The sequence below is a fragment of the Excalfactoria chinensis genome, chromosome 4 (genome assembly GCF_039878825.1).
Source record: "Excalfactoria chinensis isolate bCotChi1 chromosome 4, bCotChi1.hap2, whole genome shotgun sequence".
In the NCBI taxonomy this organism is placed as follows: Eukaryota; Metazoa; Chordata; class Aves; order Galliformes; family Phasianidae; genus Excalfactoria; species Excalfactoria chinensis.
In genome coordinates, this window is record NC_092828.1 from 35892244 (window position 1) to 35908483 (window position 16240).

The 16240-nt window shown below is 35.7% G+C and overlaps 1 protein-coding gene across 12 annotated transcripts in view; it reads left to right on the plus strand.

The window, feature by feature from the left end:
• BLTP1 (bridge-like lipid transfer protein family member 1) overlaps positions 1 to 16240 on the plus strand; it is a 103488-nt gene that overhangs the window by 25586 nt on the left and 61662 nt on the right. For all 12 annotated transcript variants that reach the window (XM_072334123.1, XM_072334111.1, XM_072334112.1 and 9 more), the window contains exons 11-24: positions 209 to 365; positions 866 to 944; positions 1669 to 1760; positions 2473 to 2590; positions 3717 to 3872; positions 4276 to 4373; positions 5261 to 5439; positions 5578 to 5684; positions 7723 to 7931; positions 9471 to 9698; positions 10314 to 10451; positions 12139 to 12315; positions 14673 to 14801; positions 15425 to 15544. In XM_072334123.1, coding sequence (XP_072190224.1) covers positions 209 to 365; positions 866 to 944; positions 1669 to 1760; positions 2473 to 2590; positions 3717 to 3872; positions 4276 to 4373; positions 5261 to 5439; positions 5578 to 5684; positions 7723 to 7931; positions 9471 to 9698; positions 10314 to 10451; positions 12139 to 12315; positions 14673 to 14801; positions 15425 to 15544 — 1987 coding nt within the window. The remainder of the gene's footprint in view (positions 1 to 208; positions 366 to 865; positions 945 to 1668; positions 1761 to 2472; positions 2591 to 3716; positions 3873 to 4275; positions 4374 to 5260; positions 5440 to 5577; positions 5685 to 7722; positions 7932 to 9470; positions 9699 to 10313; positions 10452 to 12138; positions 12316 to 14672; positions 14802 to 15424; positions 15545 to 16240) is intronic.

Genomic DNA, 16240 nt, shown 5'->3' on the forward strand with positions numbered 1-16240 from the left:
AGAATTTTTGGAGTTTTGTTTTGGTTGTGAGCTAGTCTCATCATCAGGAAGCCTTCAAAACAAGCATTCCTTCCTAAAGCATGATTGCTGGTTGTCTGAAGACTTAGCAATTGGAAAATCATTAAGTGAACTAAATGCATAAATATACATGTTTATGTATATTTGTTCTGTAAATTAAAACAGCTGTTTTGTCTTTCTTCCCCACTAGAGATTGCTTGTGGAAATTTTTCTTCCCACCAGACTACCAAGTTATGAAAATCTCTGAAATTGCTCAGCCTGGGAAACCAAGACAGATTCTTGCATTTGAACTACGGATGAATATTATTGCAGACGCCACCATTGATTTGCTTTTTACCAAGAATAGGGTAAGTAATGAAATCTTGTGTGTAAAATATTTTTTTTCAACCATGATTCCACTGTGCTTTTTTGGTTTTACATGTTTTTACTTTTTTGGTTTTACACGTTTTTACTTGTCTCAGGTCATTGTAAAAGCTAGGAGAAATTGTATTTATTCTCTGTGATTATATGTGTATATTAGGATGAAACTTGCCCTGATGAAGACAGAATTTCTTCTGATATTGGATGAATATCTGATATCACTGGAGAAATGATAGCAGGAGAAACAAATGATGCATATGTGTGTGTGTGGGGCGGTTATAAATGGGGTGCAGTATAACTTCACTGAATGTCTGATTTCATTGGACAAGTTACTCCGTTAGTAATTTTTCGTGAATCATTGAGTTGTTTTTTTTAACCCATGTGTGTGGATAATCATAGCCAGATGCATGAAGTATACTGGTTGACACTGAGGGTCTAAAAATAATAGTTGTGGGGTTTTTTGTGTTTTTTTTTCTAATCCATGCAGGAAACAAATGCTGTCCATGTGAATGTTGGTGCAGGATCATATTTGGAAGTAAATATTCCCATGACAGTTGGTGAGAATGGTGAGTTAAGGCTAGGATTAATTTGTTTTCTTACTTTTTTTTCCTGAACAGTCGTCTTAAATCTCATGAGTGTGACTATCTTGCAATGTTTTCCCTTTGAATGTGTGATAAATAAATGTCCATAGGTAGTACATATATGTATATATGTTTCCTTATGCGTTTCATTTGGGTTGAGGAACATAAATCAAAATTTCTAACTACTAGAACGTGCATCATTCAATGATATCTGTATTTAAGCAAGTGATGTATTCGTTGTCAACTCAAAGCAAGAAGTCATCTTTGGTAGGATTGGTGTCATAGTTGAACTGTGCTGAGGAATACATTACGAAAAATAATCTAGCGGTACTTTTTTAAAATAAACTCCTAAGTCTGCAAAAAGTTGAGATAAATGTAACGTTGCGTTGTTTTGTTCTGTTTGATTTACTCATTTTGTTGACTGATTTGAATCCTTTTTGTTGATGTGTTTGTTCTCTTGATTCTCTCTGTTATATTTGCATTTTCCTGTGCAATTCATGCTAAGATTTCTGGAACCTAAGCCATTCCATCCCTCCAACAGAGCACAGTAAGCTGTTCATTGACTAATAGGGGATGGAATTATCACACTAGCAATTTTCAGCAACATTTCTTGGTTGTTTGTTGACTGCTGAATTCACCGGTAATAATTATTTAAATGCTTGTGTAACTCTTGTATCGAAATGATTATTTTTGTATTTTTATCTGCTAGGCTATTCACCTACAATTAAAGGGCAGCTTCTACACGTTGATGCCACCAGCAGTATGCAGTACCGGACTCTCTTAGAAGCTGAAATGCTAGCTGTAAGTTCGCATTGTTAAGAATAAGACTTTGTTCCTTGAAGAGTTTTTAATGAAGAGCATATTTGTTTGTGTATAGAGTTGATGTTCAGGATTGTGAACAGTGCAGAAATACTTTTGTTGTTTTTTATAAGATGTTGATATGTGGGGAAGGTTTTCTGTGAAACTTACGGGTGGGTTGCCTGGTTGGCTTTGTAGCTGCATGTTTGTATGGACTTTACCTTAATAACTAATTACATTTGGATCTGTGCTACAGAATATCTGCATGTACAGCTATTTCAAGGGACTTAAATTTTTTGAAATGATACTGTGTTCTCTTTCATTCTCCTGACTTTCAACTTCTGTAATGCTGTCAATTACCTTTCACACTAGTTTTTAAATGACCTTATTAGAGCGATGTTTTTAATCTAGTTTTTCAGCATCATATCAGTCATTTGGTACTTCTAGTGCAACAGACTTTACATCCGTTGAGTCATATCAGAAGTTTGTAGTAATACCTTGCCAAATAAATGAATACACTAACACTTGACCTTCAAACTCAGAAAGACAGAGAGTGAGATTAAATTATTAAGGAACTGGAGCGGCCTTCTGTTCATCTCAGCAGGAAAAGAGTTTTAATTATTCAGCAAAGTGCATATGTGAAAACTGCTGCGCTACGGGGTCAAACATTGTCATGTTTTCAAATAATTCTAATGCTTTAATGTCTTGTTCACAGTTTCACATTAATGCCAGTTATCCCCGGATATGGAACATGCCACAGACATGGCAGTGTGAACTTGAGGTTTATAAAGCAACATATCATTTTATCTTTGCTCAGAAAAGCTTCTTTACAGGTAAGTGCCTTACTGAATAAGTTACGTATCAGATTAAATGTTCTTTTTTTACCACTTCTTCAAACTTAGAGTTGCAGATACGGTGGTTTCACATCTTCAGGAAAACAAATTATTTCTGAGGACCAAGTTCCCAATGCCGTCTGTGGGCTATCGGTGCCTAATTACATGATATTCTTTTATTTCAGTAGATATACTGAATAATTTAGTTTTCTAACAGCTAAGTAAAATTTGATCTGCAGTTATGCTAAGCGATCTTAAATTTCAGATGTGGGGTTTTTTGTGTTTTTTTTTGTTGTTGTTATTTTTTTAACCAGAGCTATTGATTTGTTTAATAATTGCCACTAGGACGTTGATTTCTCTGATATTTCTCTTCCTTGGCTGACTGAGTTTTAGTTATTCAGGCTTAGGTCTTGTCTGTGTGGCTGACAGATGATGAGAGAAAGTAATTTACTCCTTAGGATTTTGGCTTATGGGGAAGAACACATGTACACAAGACAACCCTTCATCGCCAAACTGTTGCTGAATGTTCCAGCTGTAGAAATAGAATGAATATAGCCTATCAGTGGGGCACTACCTGCTCTAATTAGCCCTGCTGAGTAGAGGATTAATTAGTACAAGCATAGTGTGATGCTAATAAAGTTATCTCCTAGTGAGACTAGAGTCATCATTTTTAGGCCACTGTTGTACACAGCATAATCTACTGATCTATGCAGAATGAACCAGTGAGCTTTTTCAGAAACATCGTTTTGCTGTATTAGACTTGGTGGTAGAAAATACAACTAATAGATGCTCATATTATTAGAGTGGAAAACCAGAGGAAAACATTGATTAGTCCATTGTTTTTTGGATAAATGTGAAACCTCGTTACTGAATAAAACTAAACTAGAAAGTGTGATTAAACCAATGCCATTCCAGTTTAGAAAGCAAGGAGATGGAATAACAGGAAGTATCTGTGGAATATCTGCTTGAGGAATGGATGTTGTGTATAGTTTCCCTCATTTTCCTTTTTCTGTGAAGTAACCAATGTTGGTGATTTACATTTTATTAAAAGCCAGGTTAACATGAAAGAGGAAATCTCTCACCTGATTGTTACTAACTCAGCTTTTATTACTTTATGTAATTTCAGATTTGATCCAAGACTGGTCTAGTGATAGTGCACCTGATATTTATTCCTTTGTTCCTTATATGTGGAACTTTAAAGTCATGTTCCATCAATTTGAAATGATCTGGGCAGCAAATCAACACAACTGGATTGACTGTTCCACCAAACAACAAGAAAATGGTAAAGTCAGTTTAAGATTTGAAACAGTACACACAGGGACAAAAATTCTAGCATGTTTTCTATGAAATGAATTCAGTGATAACTACTCATTTTCCTACTGTTGTTATGCATAAACCGTCCTGAAACTGCTGCAAGTCCTCACTTGTTTTGTCCATTTGATACAAATATATACCTTCCCTTGGAAGTGTAGTTTCAGATCACGTTTTTAGCACCCATTTTTGAGGACCCTTTGAATGTTCAGAATAATTTGGTGATTTATACTCTTAATACACAGCATTTTCCTTTGTCATGAGCTCACGCCTTTTTCCTTAATTGTACTTGTATGTTTGATAATTGCCTAAGAACAAACCAGGGAGTCATTTTGACAGTGTTTTATTTGTTTGCTTTTCCTATTCTCTCCCAGTTTATCTAGCAGCTTGTGGAGAAACATTAAACATTGTTTTCTCTCTGCCTTTCACTGACTTTGTTCCAACTACATGCAATACCAGATTCTCTTTAAAGGTAAGTTCTGTTCTCTCAGTGCCCCTCTTTTTTTAATTGTTTTCTGAATGCGAAATATTTTTACTTCCTTTTCCTCTTCAGTCAGGAACTTTGTAGTAAACTCCTTCTTGAAGGAAAAATATTCTCTTTCACTTCCTGATCATACCATTTTTCTTTAAATAAACCAGAAATAAATAATTTCTCTTGATTACATGAAGCATCCAATCATGGAGTGTTTTAGTTTTTTTATTTTAGATATGTATACAGACATACAGACACACACGCATAAATACACATTTGAAATGGGTAATCCAAATGGTTATTGGAACGCTGTCTTCAGATTTTTGATATCTTCTGTAAAATAACGAATGTGTTTTTGATATGCCAAACTAATTCTTTGGAACATTTTACTTCTTGTTTTGTCTTCCTTAAAATAAAAGTTGTGTGTTGTTACTAACATTAAAAGCTGCTTGAAGGCGACGTTTGTAAGCTTGTATAATTTGATAGCAAAATAAGCAAGGCTATATTTAAATTAAGGGGAAAAAAAGTGTGGTTGATTTTAGTAAGTTGGTAAGTTGTGAGCCAGTCACTGAATTTTTGCATAATGGATTGAACAGAAGAATAACTGGAATCCCCCAAAGCTGTGCACCTGTGTTTTGCAGCTTGCTATGATGTGATCTTATATGCAAGTTACTGGATGCATAACCACTAATAAATGCTGAGCTCTTGGGATATTATAACGAATTGGTGGGAGCTGTGGTCAGCAGCGATGTAAAGACTGAGACATTGTGCATCACCATATCATCATCTTTGTGAAGATGGTGGTACATGTGAGCATGTAAATAAAATGAGCATTATGCAGAAAATGAATGGAAATATACTTTCTTGTTGTTAATCTTTGATTTTAGGGAGAAGATGTTGATCTTCATTTATATCTACCAGATTGTCATCCAAGCAAATACTCTCTTTTTATGTTGGTGAAAGATTGTCAACCGAATAAAGTAAATCCTGAATCTTGCATTCCTGGTGATTGTCCAAGTGGTCAGAAAACAGGCAAACCCAAGTGGAGGAACATTACTCAGGAAGAGTGAGTCTACTTTTGATTTATGTTCACGTGTCTATATTGGCTTCTTATATTTACTTGCTTTCTTTGTGGACAAGCAACTTTGTATGTTAATGGAGCATATATGACAAAACTTGTGCTACAACTATTTCTTTTTGAAAGGGCTGGATGGGTTGAATGCTGGACAGTCCCGAGCGTCGTGTTTACGATTGACTACTCATGGCACCCAATTTATCCTCAAAAGGCAGATGAGCAGTTAAAACAATCCTGTAAGTGCAAATATGTTTTTCTTCTCAGTATGTTTCATTTCAGGAAGTGCTGTGATTGTGTTCTTACATTTGCAGAAATTAATTTTAAACTGAACTTCTGGTGTTTTTTTTGTGTTTGGTTTTCTTTTTTTGGTCAAAGTTGGGACTGCTAATTTTCATTTCAAACCTGACTACATTGTTTTTTCAATTCAAGATTTCAGAAAGTATCCAAATTCCCCATAGAAAAAAAGAAGATACTATCTGTGGTTACTTTCTCCTTACCCATAACAGTAGATGTCTTAAATGGGTTGTTACCTGAAGAAAGATATCACTTAGTTTAATAAATGTGAAGTACAGTATTTTTATATGTGCTATGCTGCTGTGTTATGCAGCCTTTCTAAACCTTTTTCCTTGTGATACTGTGACTTTTCCCTACCATTTTAGTGTTTAAATACACTATATATGTATGAGATACAGTGACATGGACTTATCTTCATGCATTTGAAAATCATGCTGGTAAAGTGAACCAGGGCAGATTGATAGGAGTATTAGTCTAACAAGAATTTCTAAGTAAGAATTTTCAAAAGTTCTAAATGTGAAGTATATGTATGTGACTACAAAAAAAGATCCAAAATACCCTAATTTTGTCTCTGTGCTCAAGTATTTTAAGTGCAGAAGGAGGTATGCGACATATGATACAAGGTTATTTGGAAGTCTTTCAGGTTGAGGATAAAGAGAGGAACTGTGGAAGGAATAGTAGTAGAGTAACAAGAAGAAGAATTAATTTGTATAAGCCTCAATGAGCAGGTGTTTGAAGGCATGATTCTGAGTAAGATTTTTAGGTTTTGATTCAAATCTAGAAGAAATCAAATTTCTGAGTGTGAAACAGGATAAATAAAGTTAATTGTGCAGATATTCATTAAGTTTTGTTTAGGGACTCTGTAAGTTCATGTCAAATTTGCATACTTCAGACTTGAATGCATTTACCTGTAATGGTAACAGTTCAACCTGGATTTGGATGTTTGTCTGTATCAGGTAATTGCACCTACAGCTTTGTTCAATGGGTAATCCTTCAATTAATAAAGCTGAAATCACTTCCACAGTTGGATTTGAGCTGTGATGCTGACACAATCTGTTTGTTACAGTAATAGCCATTGGTATTTTCCTTTGAGTCAGTTGGTAAAATGCTTTAAATCTCTGAGAAACAAATAGGTTGTATAATAAAGAGCTTATTTCCAAATAAGTGTTCTTCTCACTGTGGCATTTAGCTAACTGATATAGCATAAAACAAGCACTGAACAAGTATTACAGGTAATAATGATAGGTTCAGGTCTTGAAGGTAGCTTGTTGGACATATGTGTGTACTCACTGTAGTTCTGCATGTGCCGATTCTCCCAGTTAAGCTGGCACCTGAACTCTTACTCCATCTGGAACAAAATTTTCTTTGATTTCCCCATAAAGCCCTTTGCTTTTCAGCAATTGCTTTACAACCTAAAATGATTTTGAGTTATTCAATTCCTTTTCTTGGTCTTTCTTCACTTAAAAAAGACAATATGCTTCTCCTTAACTCCAAGTAAAAAGAAGAAATAGAACTTGAATTTCAGGACTGTTTTGTTACTAGAGTAATTGAGTTTGAGAGGAAATTGTATCATACAGTTGTTGGTTCAGAACACATTTTTAATACAACTTTTGTTTCTGTTTATTCACTACTGTTTACTCTTCAGTAACTATGCAGTTGTGGGAAATCTGCTACCCTGAAATAAAAGCAGGTCTTTGTTTAACTTGAAAAACAAGATAAATAAATTGATCTTTTTTTGTAACTTGTGGGCTTGTTTATCTCTTGCATAATTCATGTTGACAGAAATACTCTGCATTTTACTGTATTCTCATGATTAGTAGATATGAGGAATCTGTTCTGTAGCACAGGTATATTAGCATAGTCATAGAATCCAAATTAGAAAGCTGCAAGAAGTTGCGTGTTTATTACTCTTCCATATTTTAATAATTATGTCTGGTAGAAACCTACCGTAATCAAAATCCATTTTCATTTTCTCCCAAGTGTCAGAAATGGAAGAAACAATGCTGTCTGTGCTAAGGCCGTCACAGAAGACATCTGAGAGTGTGATTTCATCTCCCACTGCTTCGACCCGTCTTCCCCTTGACCCTGCAGAGCTGCCCCCAGATAAGCTCCATGTGGAACTGGAGCTCTCTCCAGATTCCCAGATAACCCTATATGGACCACTGCTTAAAGCCTTTCTATCTATAAAGGTAAGCATAGAAACACAGCTCACAGTGTTTATAGATGGCTGCATGTTGGAAAGGGAAGTAATTTGTTTGAAACGGACGGAATTCTGCAGAATATGTGAATTTAGTCCTTTCATAAGGAGTAGTTTGGCATGGCTTGGTTTGATGATATGACATGGCTGGGTTGAATACAGTTGGCACAGGCTTGTAAGAAGGCTTACAAAACAGAAGTAGATTTGTATCAGCATAGTTTTTCTTTTGTGATGTTGTGCATGTAAATATATGGTATCATAAAAATACATCTTTGACTGGAGTGTACATTAACAGCTACTTTTATGCTAAGATGTATCAGAATTGGTGCCTTTAGGGCATTTTAAGTTCTGCAGAGTATCCTGATTGTTTTTTTGTTTTAATCAGGTTGTTGGGAATTTCTTCAGTTGGGGTCATAGAGGGAGAGGAAGTGAGAATAAATTAAATTTTAAAAGCTACTTCAGGGAATATTTAGGAACAATTTTTTGTCTTGCCTTGATGTTACTCTGTTTTGTTTTAATAAGCTAGCAAGTGTTGCATATCTCAAGTCTTCTCCTGTTAGTGGTCTGCAGGGTGGCTCACAGTAATTGAATTTCTTCCTACCTACATCACCCAGCCTTGTTAGAACAAAGGCAGGGGTGATTGAACACGTCATTTTTATTAGCTAACTATGAGATGCTTGTGTTTTGTTTAGTTATTGCTTTTGTCAGTGTTCACATCTTTTTGTCCAGCTGTACAGATAGCATCTTGTAGTAGATTACTGGTGGTGGCTTTTGTTTTTGTTTTATTTTATGCTCATTCTTCTGTCTAATTTTTTAATGTTTTTTGTTCATTTTCTAAAAACTAATGTTTTTAGTTCATTTTCACTGATCTTATGTAAAATGTGGGAGAGATTTATGTACTTCTCATAACTGTTCTGTTCTTTGGAGGTAGCTTTTTGGTACAGTGCCTTGGGCTCCCTAGGGCTTTCCTACCTACTGAGAGTGAATGATGTTCAAGTCTTGTTAGAAAGCACCAAGAATAACTTACTGGAGTTCTTAGCACCCTCTGCTGGCTCTGCTTTGGAAAACAACAACAATAAAGCCCTCAGGATGCCTCACAGTGACCTTTATCTTTTCACTTTGTTAAAAAGCAAAGCCAGTTAACTTTGCTCAACTGTGATTTTTTTTTTTGTTTTGTGCACTGAGCAGTACTTAGTTCATGTATAGTGTATTAACTGAAAAAATACTTTGGAGACTTGATGTGAGACGATAAAATTACATATCCAAGGGTGTCACCATGTCAGGGCTAATAATGTGCCTGTCTTTTCCCGCAGACCTTTTTCCAAGGACATGAGCACTTTGCAGTTGCTTACTTTCTCTGTGTTGTGTATTTCCTCTTTGCTTGCTTGCTCTACAGATATGAGCTTAGGCAAGAATGGAGAAGCCTTAGCAGGCAAATGAATTGCAGGAAGGGGAAGAAGTTAGCAATAACCTTCATAAAATTTTGTAAAATGTTTACCCTACAGTCATTGCAAATAACTGATTTTCCTAGGAAAACTACTTTGGAGAAGATGACATGTACACTGATTTTGAAGAAGTTATTTCAAGCCCTGTTTTGTCTCTATCAACATCTTCGAGCTCTGGATGGACAGCTGTGGGAGTAGAAAATGAAAAGAAGGAGAATGAAAGCTCAGTCAAGGCAGTTCACCCTCTTACTCTACGTCCGTGGGATATTACTGTCCTTGTTAATTTGTACAAAGTGCATGGGCGATTGCCAGTGGTAAGAGCTTTGGGGTCCTTAAAGTATTTTGTTGCTTGTAGTTCTTTTTTTTTCAGTTGCATGATCCTAACTAATAGGGAGCTAAATGTAACTCCCTAGAACGTTAGGTTAGGTTAGGGAGCTGTTTTTAAAACGCATGTGTACTCTTCAGCAAAATTGTGGCTATCTAAAGTAGTTTGGAACATGGATGGCTTTGCTTACCTGAAATGTGAACTGGATATTTTATAAATGATTGTTTGAATAAAAAATAGAAGGTGTTTTTTTGTGATCAGTAGTTCATTATTTTTGATTGACAATTAGGATTTCTCTGCTAAATAGCGAAGCTATCTCCTGATGACACATCCTGCTCTTTGCAGCTGCACTGTGAGGGCTTCCCAAGAATTTAAAAACTATTCCAGATAAAGGTTTGGGTTTGCCCAGATGGATTTGAATTGCTGTTTATACAGCTGTTCAAAGGTTTTTGAAGTTGCACAGATTTCTTCTTAACTGTCAACTTGAAGGAAAGCTGGCATACTTAACTGCTTAAGTGTTTGCTTCTAATCTAACGGCTTCAACAGTGTGGTACCTTTTCAGATTGTGGAATGGCTGTTTGATTATTATTTTTTTTTACTTTAGCATTGTAGTCCTGATGGTCCTGAGTGCCCTACAGCTTTCTTGGAGAGGCTGTGTTTTGAGATGAAGAAAGGGTTTAGAGAAACAATGCTTCAACTCGTGCTGTCTCCAGTGAATTTGTTTCTGAATGACAATTATCAGGTAGTTAGCCTATTTTGTTTGGTTGTGTGTATCTGGGTTGGGGAAATCGTAACCATTTTAATATGAACTCTTTTGATATATACAAAGTTAAAGGCTTTTGAATCATATATGAAAGAAAATTTTGATGCATGTATTTTTTTAATCTTTGTTTCTCCAGGATGCATTTGAAGTGAAAGGCATGAAAAAGATTGTATGTTCTCTTAATTGTACTTAAGCCTTCCTTGAAAATATTCTCTAGGAAACTGAGAGTAATACTCAGATTGGTCCTAGAACTCTTGCATCTTCTTAAAGATTTTTGTCATAAAATCTATTGTAAGTAGTGATTCAAGTAAATTGTATGCTGTGCCTGGAGATGTTTCACTTTAAGCTGCAAAATGACAAGTGGTAGTAAGTAGAATAACTACATCTTTCACATCTCTATGTATTCTGTTAGAGTAAATCACAGAGCTGGATCTTTAGCTTACGATCATGATACTGGCATGACCTGTAATTTTCCTCCGGTAGGGGTACAATGAAAATAATTGGAAACAAAATTAAGCATTAATTGTGGCTTATTAGTTAACAGTGTACTATTTTACTGTGATTATTGGTGAACTTTTCAAAAATCACCCCCATGCATAATTTTAGCTCAGTGAGGATTTTAAATGGAAATTCATTAGCGTGAGCAATTATCCTTACTCAGTGAAGTCGGTGACTGTTTTATTTATGCACGTGCTGGTTGCATTAAAACCATTCTATTTGAACTGGGCCTTACAGATTACATTGTTTTTCAGTCCTTTTATACTGAAATATGTTGCTGCCAGAAATGATTTTGCAGTGTTTGAAAACCTTATACTGCTAACCGTACACAGACAAAGAAGTGTGTCCCTCTGTTCCCTGCTATGTGAGGAAGCTAATGAAATGAATTGGTTGATGCTTGTTTAAACTTTCCCGATTTGGACCCAGTGCACAAGCACAAAAGTACTTCAAATATAACCTCTGGCTGTAGACTGACTAGAAGATAAAGGAATTGCGAGAAATAATGTAGTGTCTTAATGACGCGAAATTAAACAGCATTTTAGGACTTTCCATGTTAGCCCTCGTATTTTGAGAGCATTACCTTCTTAAGCTCTGATTAGCAAAGAAAATAACCCTGTTGAGAAAGTGGAATCACAGTCTGCTGGGCTTTGGGTAAAACACTGTGATTATCTATAACAGTAACCTGAGAAAAAGTGGTGGTGTGGAGTTGCAGGAATTGCAAATTAATAATCTCAATAGGATTAATACAGTGGTCTTCGGGACAGCTGCCTAAATTGGATATAGTGATGACACAAGGCAGGCAGTTCTCTTTCCCTTGTAACTTTGTTTCTGAAGCGAAGTGTTTGTATTGCAGGTCTTACCTTTCAGAGGCCCAGCTGAAGGCAATGAGAATTACTGTTTGAAACTGTAATTTAACCTGTATGTCAAAAAAGAGAATTTTCAGATAAGGTTTCCTTCCCCACATGAGATTTACGTATGTTGTTGCATGCGTAATGCTGAGAAGCCTCCTAACTGACTAACTGTATAAAAGTCAACAGGTTTTAAGAAGTGAATATGAGTGCATATGAAATATCTGACTGTGTTTTGGTTTTGGTTTCCTTGCACTCTCTAACTATACAGTCTTTGCAAATACTAGTAGCTTATTTAACTGTTACCTTATCCTTGACAGAGACCTGCAGCTGATGAAGTCCTTCGAGAGGGCCACATTAGTCTGTCAGGTCTGCAGTTGCGTGCCCACGCGATGTTTTCTGCAGAAGGTCTGCCTCTTGGAAGTGATACCTTAGAATATGCGTGGCTAATAGATGTTCAGGCTGGAAGTCTTACTGCCAAAGTTACAGCACCACAGGTATCTAGAAACTGTTTGCTATGAAGCATTAAGTTCCTTCTTTCTGGTAAAACTGCTATTGCATGAACTTCAGAAAATGTGTGATCTCGGCTTTCAATAATTTTAAGTATACAGGTTAGAAATCTAACCATTTACATGGAGAAAATAGGAGATTCCAGCAGAGCTGAATCTAATATTCACCTAGATATAACAGGATGTCTAGTGTTAAATGAGCATTTCAAAGAGTGATATTTACCAAACATGAACAAATCAGCAGTGAATACTGATGATAATATGTATAAATGCTTGTTTTGTCTATGTATGTTAATATACTTGAATTATGATTAGAAAATCAACCATAGTAACTGCTGATGAGAAAATCAACCATAGTAACTGCTTGTATGTAAAGTGGCTTGATTGTACAATAAGTAACACTTCTCTGTAAATAGATCCAGTGTTTTGGGACCCTTTCAGCCATGAACTAAGCAATGAAACAATGAGCAGATAGAAAAACTCTATTAAAAAAAATCAAGTAAGGGATTCTTAGTGAATCTGTGTTTGACTTACTCTAAAATCACTTTCATTATATGATGCTGAATTCTGGAGACTCAAGTTCATTACTCCTACTGGTTAATGATCTGGGAAGAACAAATTAAGTACCCATTTATGGTTACAGTCTGAAAGGCAGCTTGTTATCCCTCACATGTAAGGTTCAATTAGATACATAGGCATTTGCTTGCAGGAATGCTATCAGGAAAGAGAATATCAGGTTCAACAACTGGCAAAAGATTTACCTTATGGATAAAGTTTTGACATTTCATAGAAACCTATTGATAAAGCCAAGTTTTAAAGAAGGCGACAGCTAAAATGATTTGTGGGGAAGTAGAATGAGCAGGCCTCTCTAACAGAATAGCTGGTAGCTGCATAACTTCTAATGCTTGGTCCCACTGGAAGACAGTTTGCTTTCACAGTGATCAGTCCTTTTTGTTCTGCCATTTACACTGCCTTCATTTTTCTGTTATATAATTGTGATTCCAAGCATGCATTAGGCCAGTGGCTCAGATTTATTTCTGGTGTGGGTGATGAGATCTTTAGAAAAGGTTCCTTTGTCACTGTGCTGTGAAACATGAGAAAGTTACATACATTTTCTTCTGTACTTAGCTTGATTTTTTTAAGACACTTCTGCATCCTCACATTCTTCTAAAAATTGGTGTTATTTTCAAGGTTTAAGCATATAAAATCAAAACAAGGCTTACAGGCAATTACATTACATTTATAGAATAGGCTCCAGATACGTTTCCATGCTGCATATGAGGGCTTTTGTAGAGATACTTCCTAAACTGGTACTACTGATTTAGATTAGATATTGTATTTACTCTAGCAGTCATTGCCTCAAGTTTAAACTGAGTTGATTCAAAATGTTCTACGCTTTAAGGAAGATTTCTGAATGTTTGATATAAATGAAGAGTTTTCATCTTGTAAAAATTCTCAATTGAATACTTCATAGAGTATTTTAATTTTGCTTTTTTTGTTGTCAGCATTGATGCGAAGCAGAACTTTAATGTGCTGCTTCAGGGTCATTGGCTTTTCCCTTCCATAAAGCAATGTATTGTAAGAATTTGTGAAGGTATACAACTAAAGGGAGGACAAGAGATCATGTGGAGGACAGTCATAGCTATATTAAATTCCAATTAAATTGCTCCTGATTTAAAGTCCCCTTTCCTTTGATTAGCCTAAGAAAACCCATTTCCCTTTCATAATAGAGCTCGACAGTCATGATTCATTTCCTTTATGAATAAGCTAACTATATAAAAGATTTAAATCAACAATTGGGTAATTACTAGGTCCAGTGAGATTCAGTAGTATTCTGTTTAGCCAGTTTCCTTCTATGCTTTCTGAATATAACTTCGTTACTTACATACAAGGAGGCATGACATTTAAATTATAGACTCATAGAATCATTTGAGTTGGAAGGGACCCTTAAGGTAGTAGGGTATATATTGGCTTTTTTTTTGTTTTTGAGGAAAAATAAGATGATCTCAATCTTTTCAATGAAGTGCCTACCTAACCCTAAGAGTAAAGCTGTTTCCTTAGCTTAAGATTTAACTTAGGGATTGTTTATGTTGATTGTTTATGCTCATGTCACAGCACTACATGTGAAGAGCTACAGAAAATTACATTTTCTAGCACACATAAAAATAAATCTTTAGTAATCATCAACAGGCTTTGTTTAAACAAAGTAACAAAGATGGAATATTGTGACTAGGACTTCTGGTTTTACTCCTTCTAACCTTCCAACCTTTAGTGATGTTCTTTCAGTAATCTGTTGAATAGTGTAAGTTCATTTTGCATACTTACAGCATGTTACTTGCTTACAGCTTGCAAGTCTCCTGGAATGGGGGCAGACCTTTGTGTTTCATGTAGTCTGCCGTGAGTTTGAACTGGAAAGACCAAAATCTGTAATAATATGCCAGCATGGGATTGACCGTCGTTTTTGTGACTCTAAGGTACCCTTTTATCCATCTTAATTAATCACTATATTTGTACAGGCTTTTTTTTTTTTTTTTAAAACTTTATAAACCCAACCTTAAGGTTATCAAGATATATGGAGTATGTACTCAGATTGGCTGCTCCCTTTGATAAACTATAGCTAATTAAGTTTTAGAAAGAAAAGCATTTCTGTCTGAATTTTCCTGGGGGATTTAGAGACAGTATACACAAGAGCCATACATATTTTCTTACCTCCACAATGACAGTTAAGAGATAAATGGCATGCTTCGATTTCCCTTAAGAGACAAAGATCAGACTTCTCATCATGCTCCTGGCACACTGCCGTACTGTTATCCTCTGTTGTTGAAACAGTGCTTTGATGAGGGACTTAAATGAACAGCTTCCATGGCTCTCACTGTTTTGGCCTGAGCAAACAGATGTTATCGTGGATTCTGGTTTTGATATATATCACTTGGAATCCATGTGGACAGTCACTTAGAGACCTGAGGAGGCTTGTGACACATATAAAGTGTGATTTGTGAATTTCATCTCTTGACCTCATCCTGGTTTTAACATATAGGAAACCATTTTTATGATGTTGTTTATGAAGGTTTTTTTTGTTTTGTTTTGTTTTTCTTAGATGAACTGTGTCCCTGGGCCATGCCCAACATCTGATGACTTAAAGTACACAATGACACGCTTAGCCATGGATGGTGCAGATCTGTATGTGGTAGAACATGGCTGTGCCACCAATATAAAGGTAAAAGGCATTACGTGTAACAGCAATTAAAATGTTTTTGTCAATAGAGGTCTTTGTGTTTTTTTGCTATAACAGTTGCTTGCTTTAATGGCTTGCTCACTGTTGTGGAATGAAGTGATAAAAGGTTAAAATGGTTGGACTGAATGAAAAGAAGGTCAGTTTGGATCATATTTAACACTTCTAGTGCTGATTTTGGAAAATGGTCTGTCTTCCAAAATTAAAAATGTGAGCTGCAAGATTGGCATAGTAAATTAAAACAATTCTGGGCACTATAGAAGCTACTGTCTACATCTGAGGGCTGTTTAGAACTTTTTCTATAAGTTAGTAACTCAGCAATTGGAAATGATTGGGAAGAAATGTATACAACTCACTGCATGGTAACTCAGAGTCATGTCATGGGAATTAGGATCATTGGAAGAGATGGGATAAATACTAGTGTTGCTAACTGACTGAATCTGAAGTACTGCAGTGTTCCTGTTCAAAAAAGAATGTACAGAGAAGAACTGACATTCTCTCTCATCATATACAAGAGAAAACTATGGCAAAATGAATGTTTAGAGATGATATAGGAATGCACTAAAGGAGAGAAGTATTATACTGACTAGAAGTTGTGCTGTCCATTAATAAATTTAGTTTTAAGATTGGACTTGATATTTAATGTCTGGGGGACAGCTTCACTTTATGAGCAGGAATCTA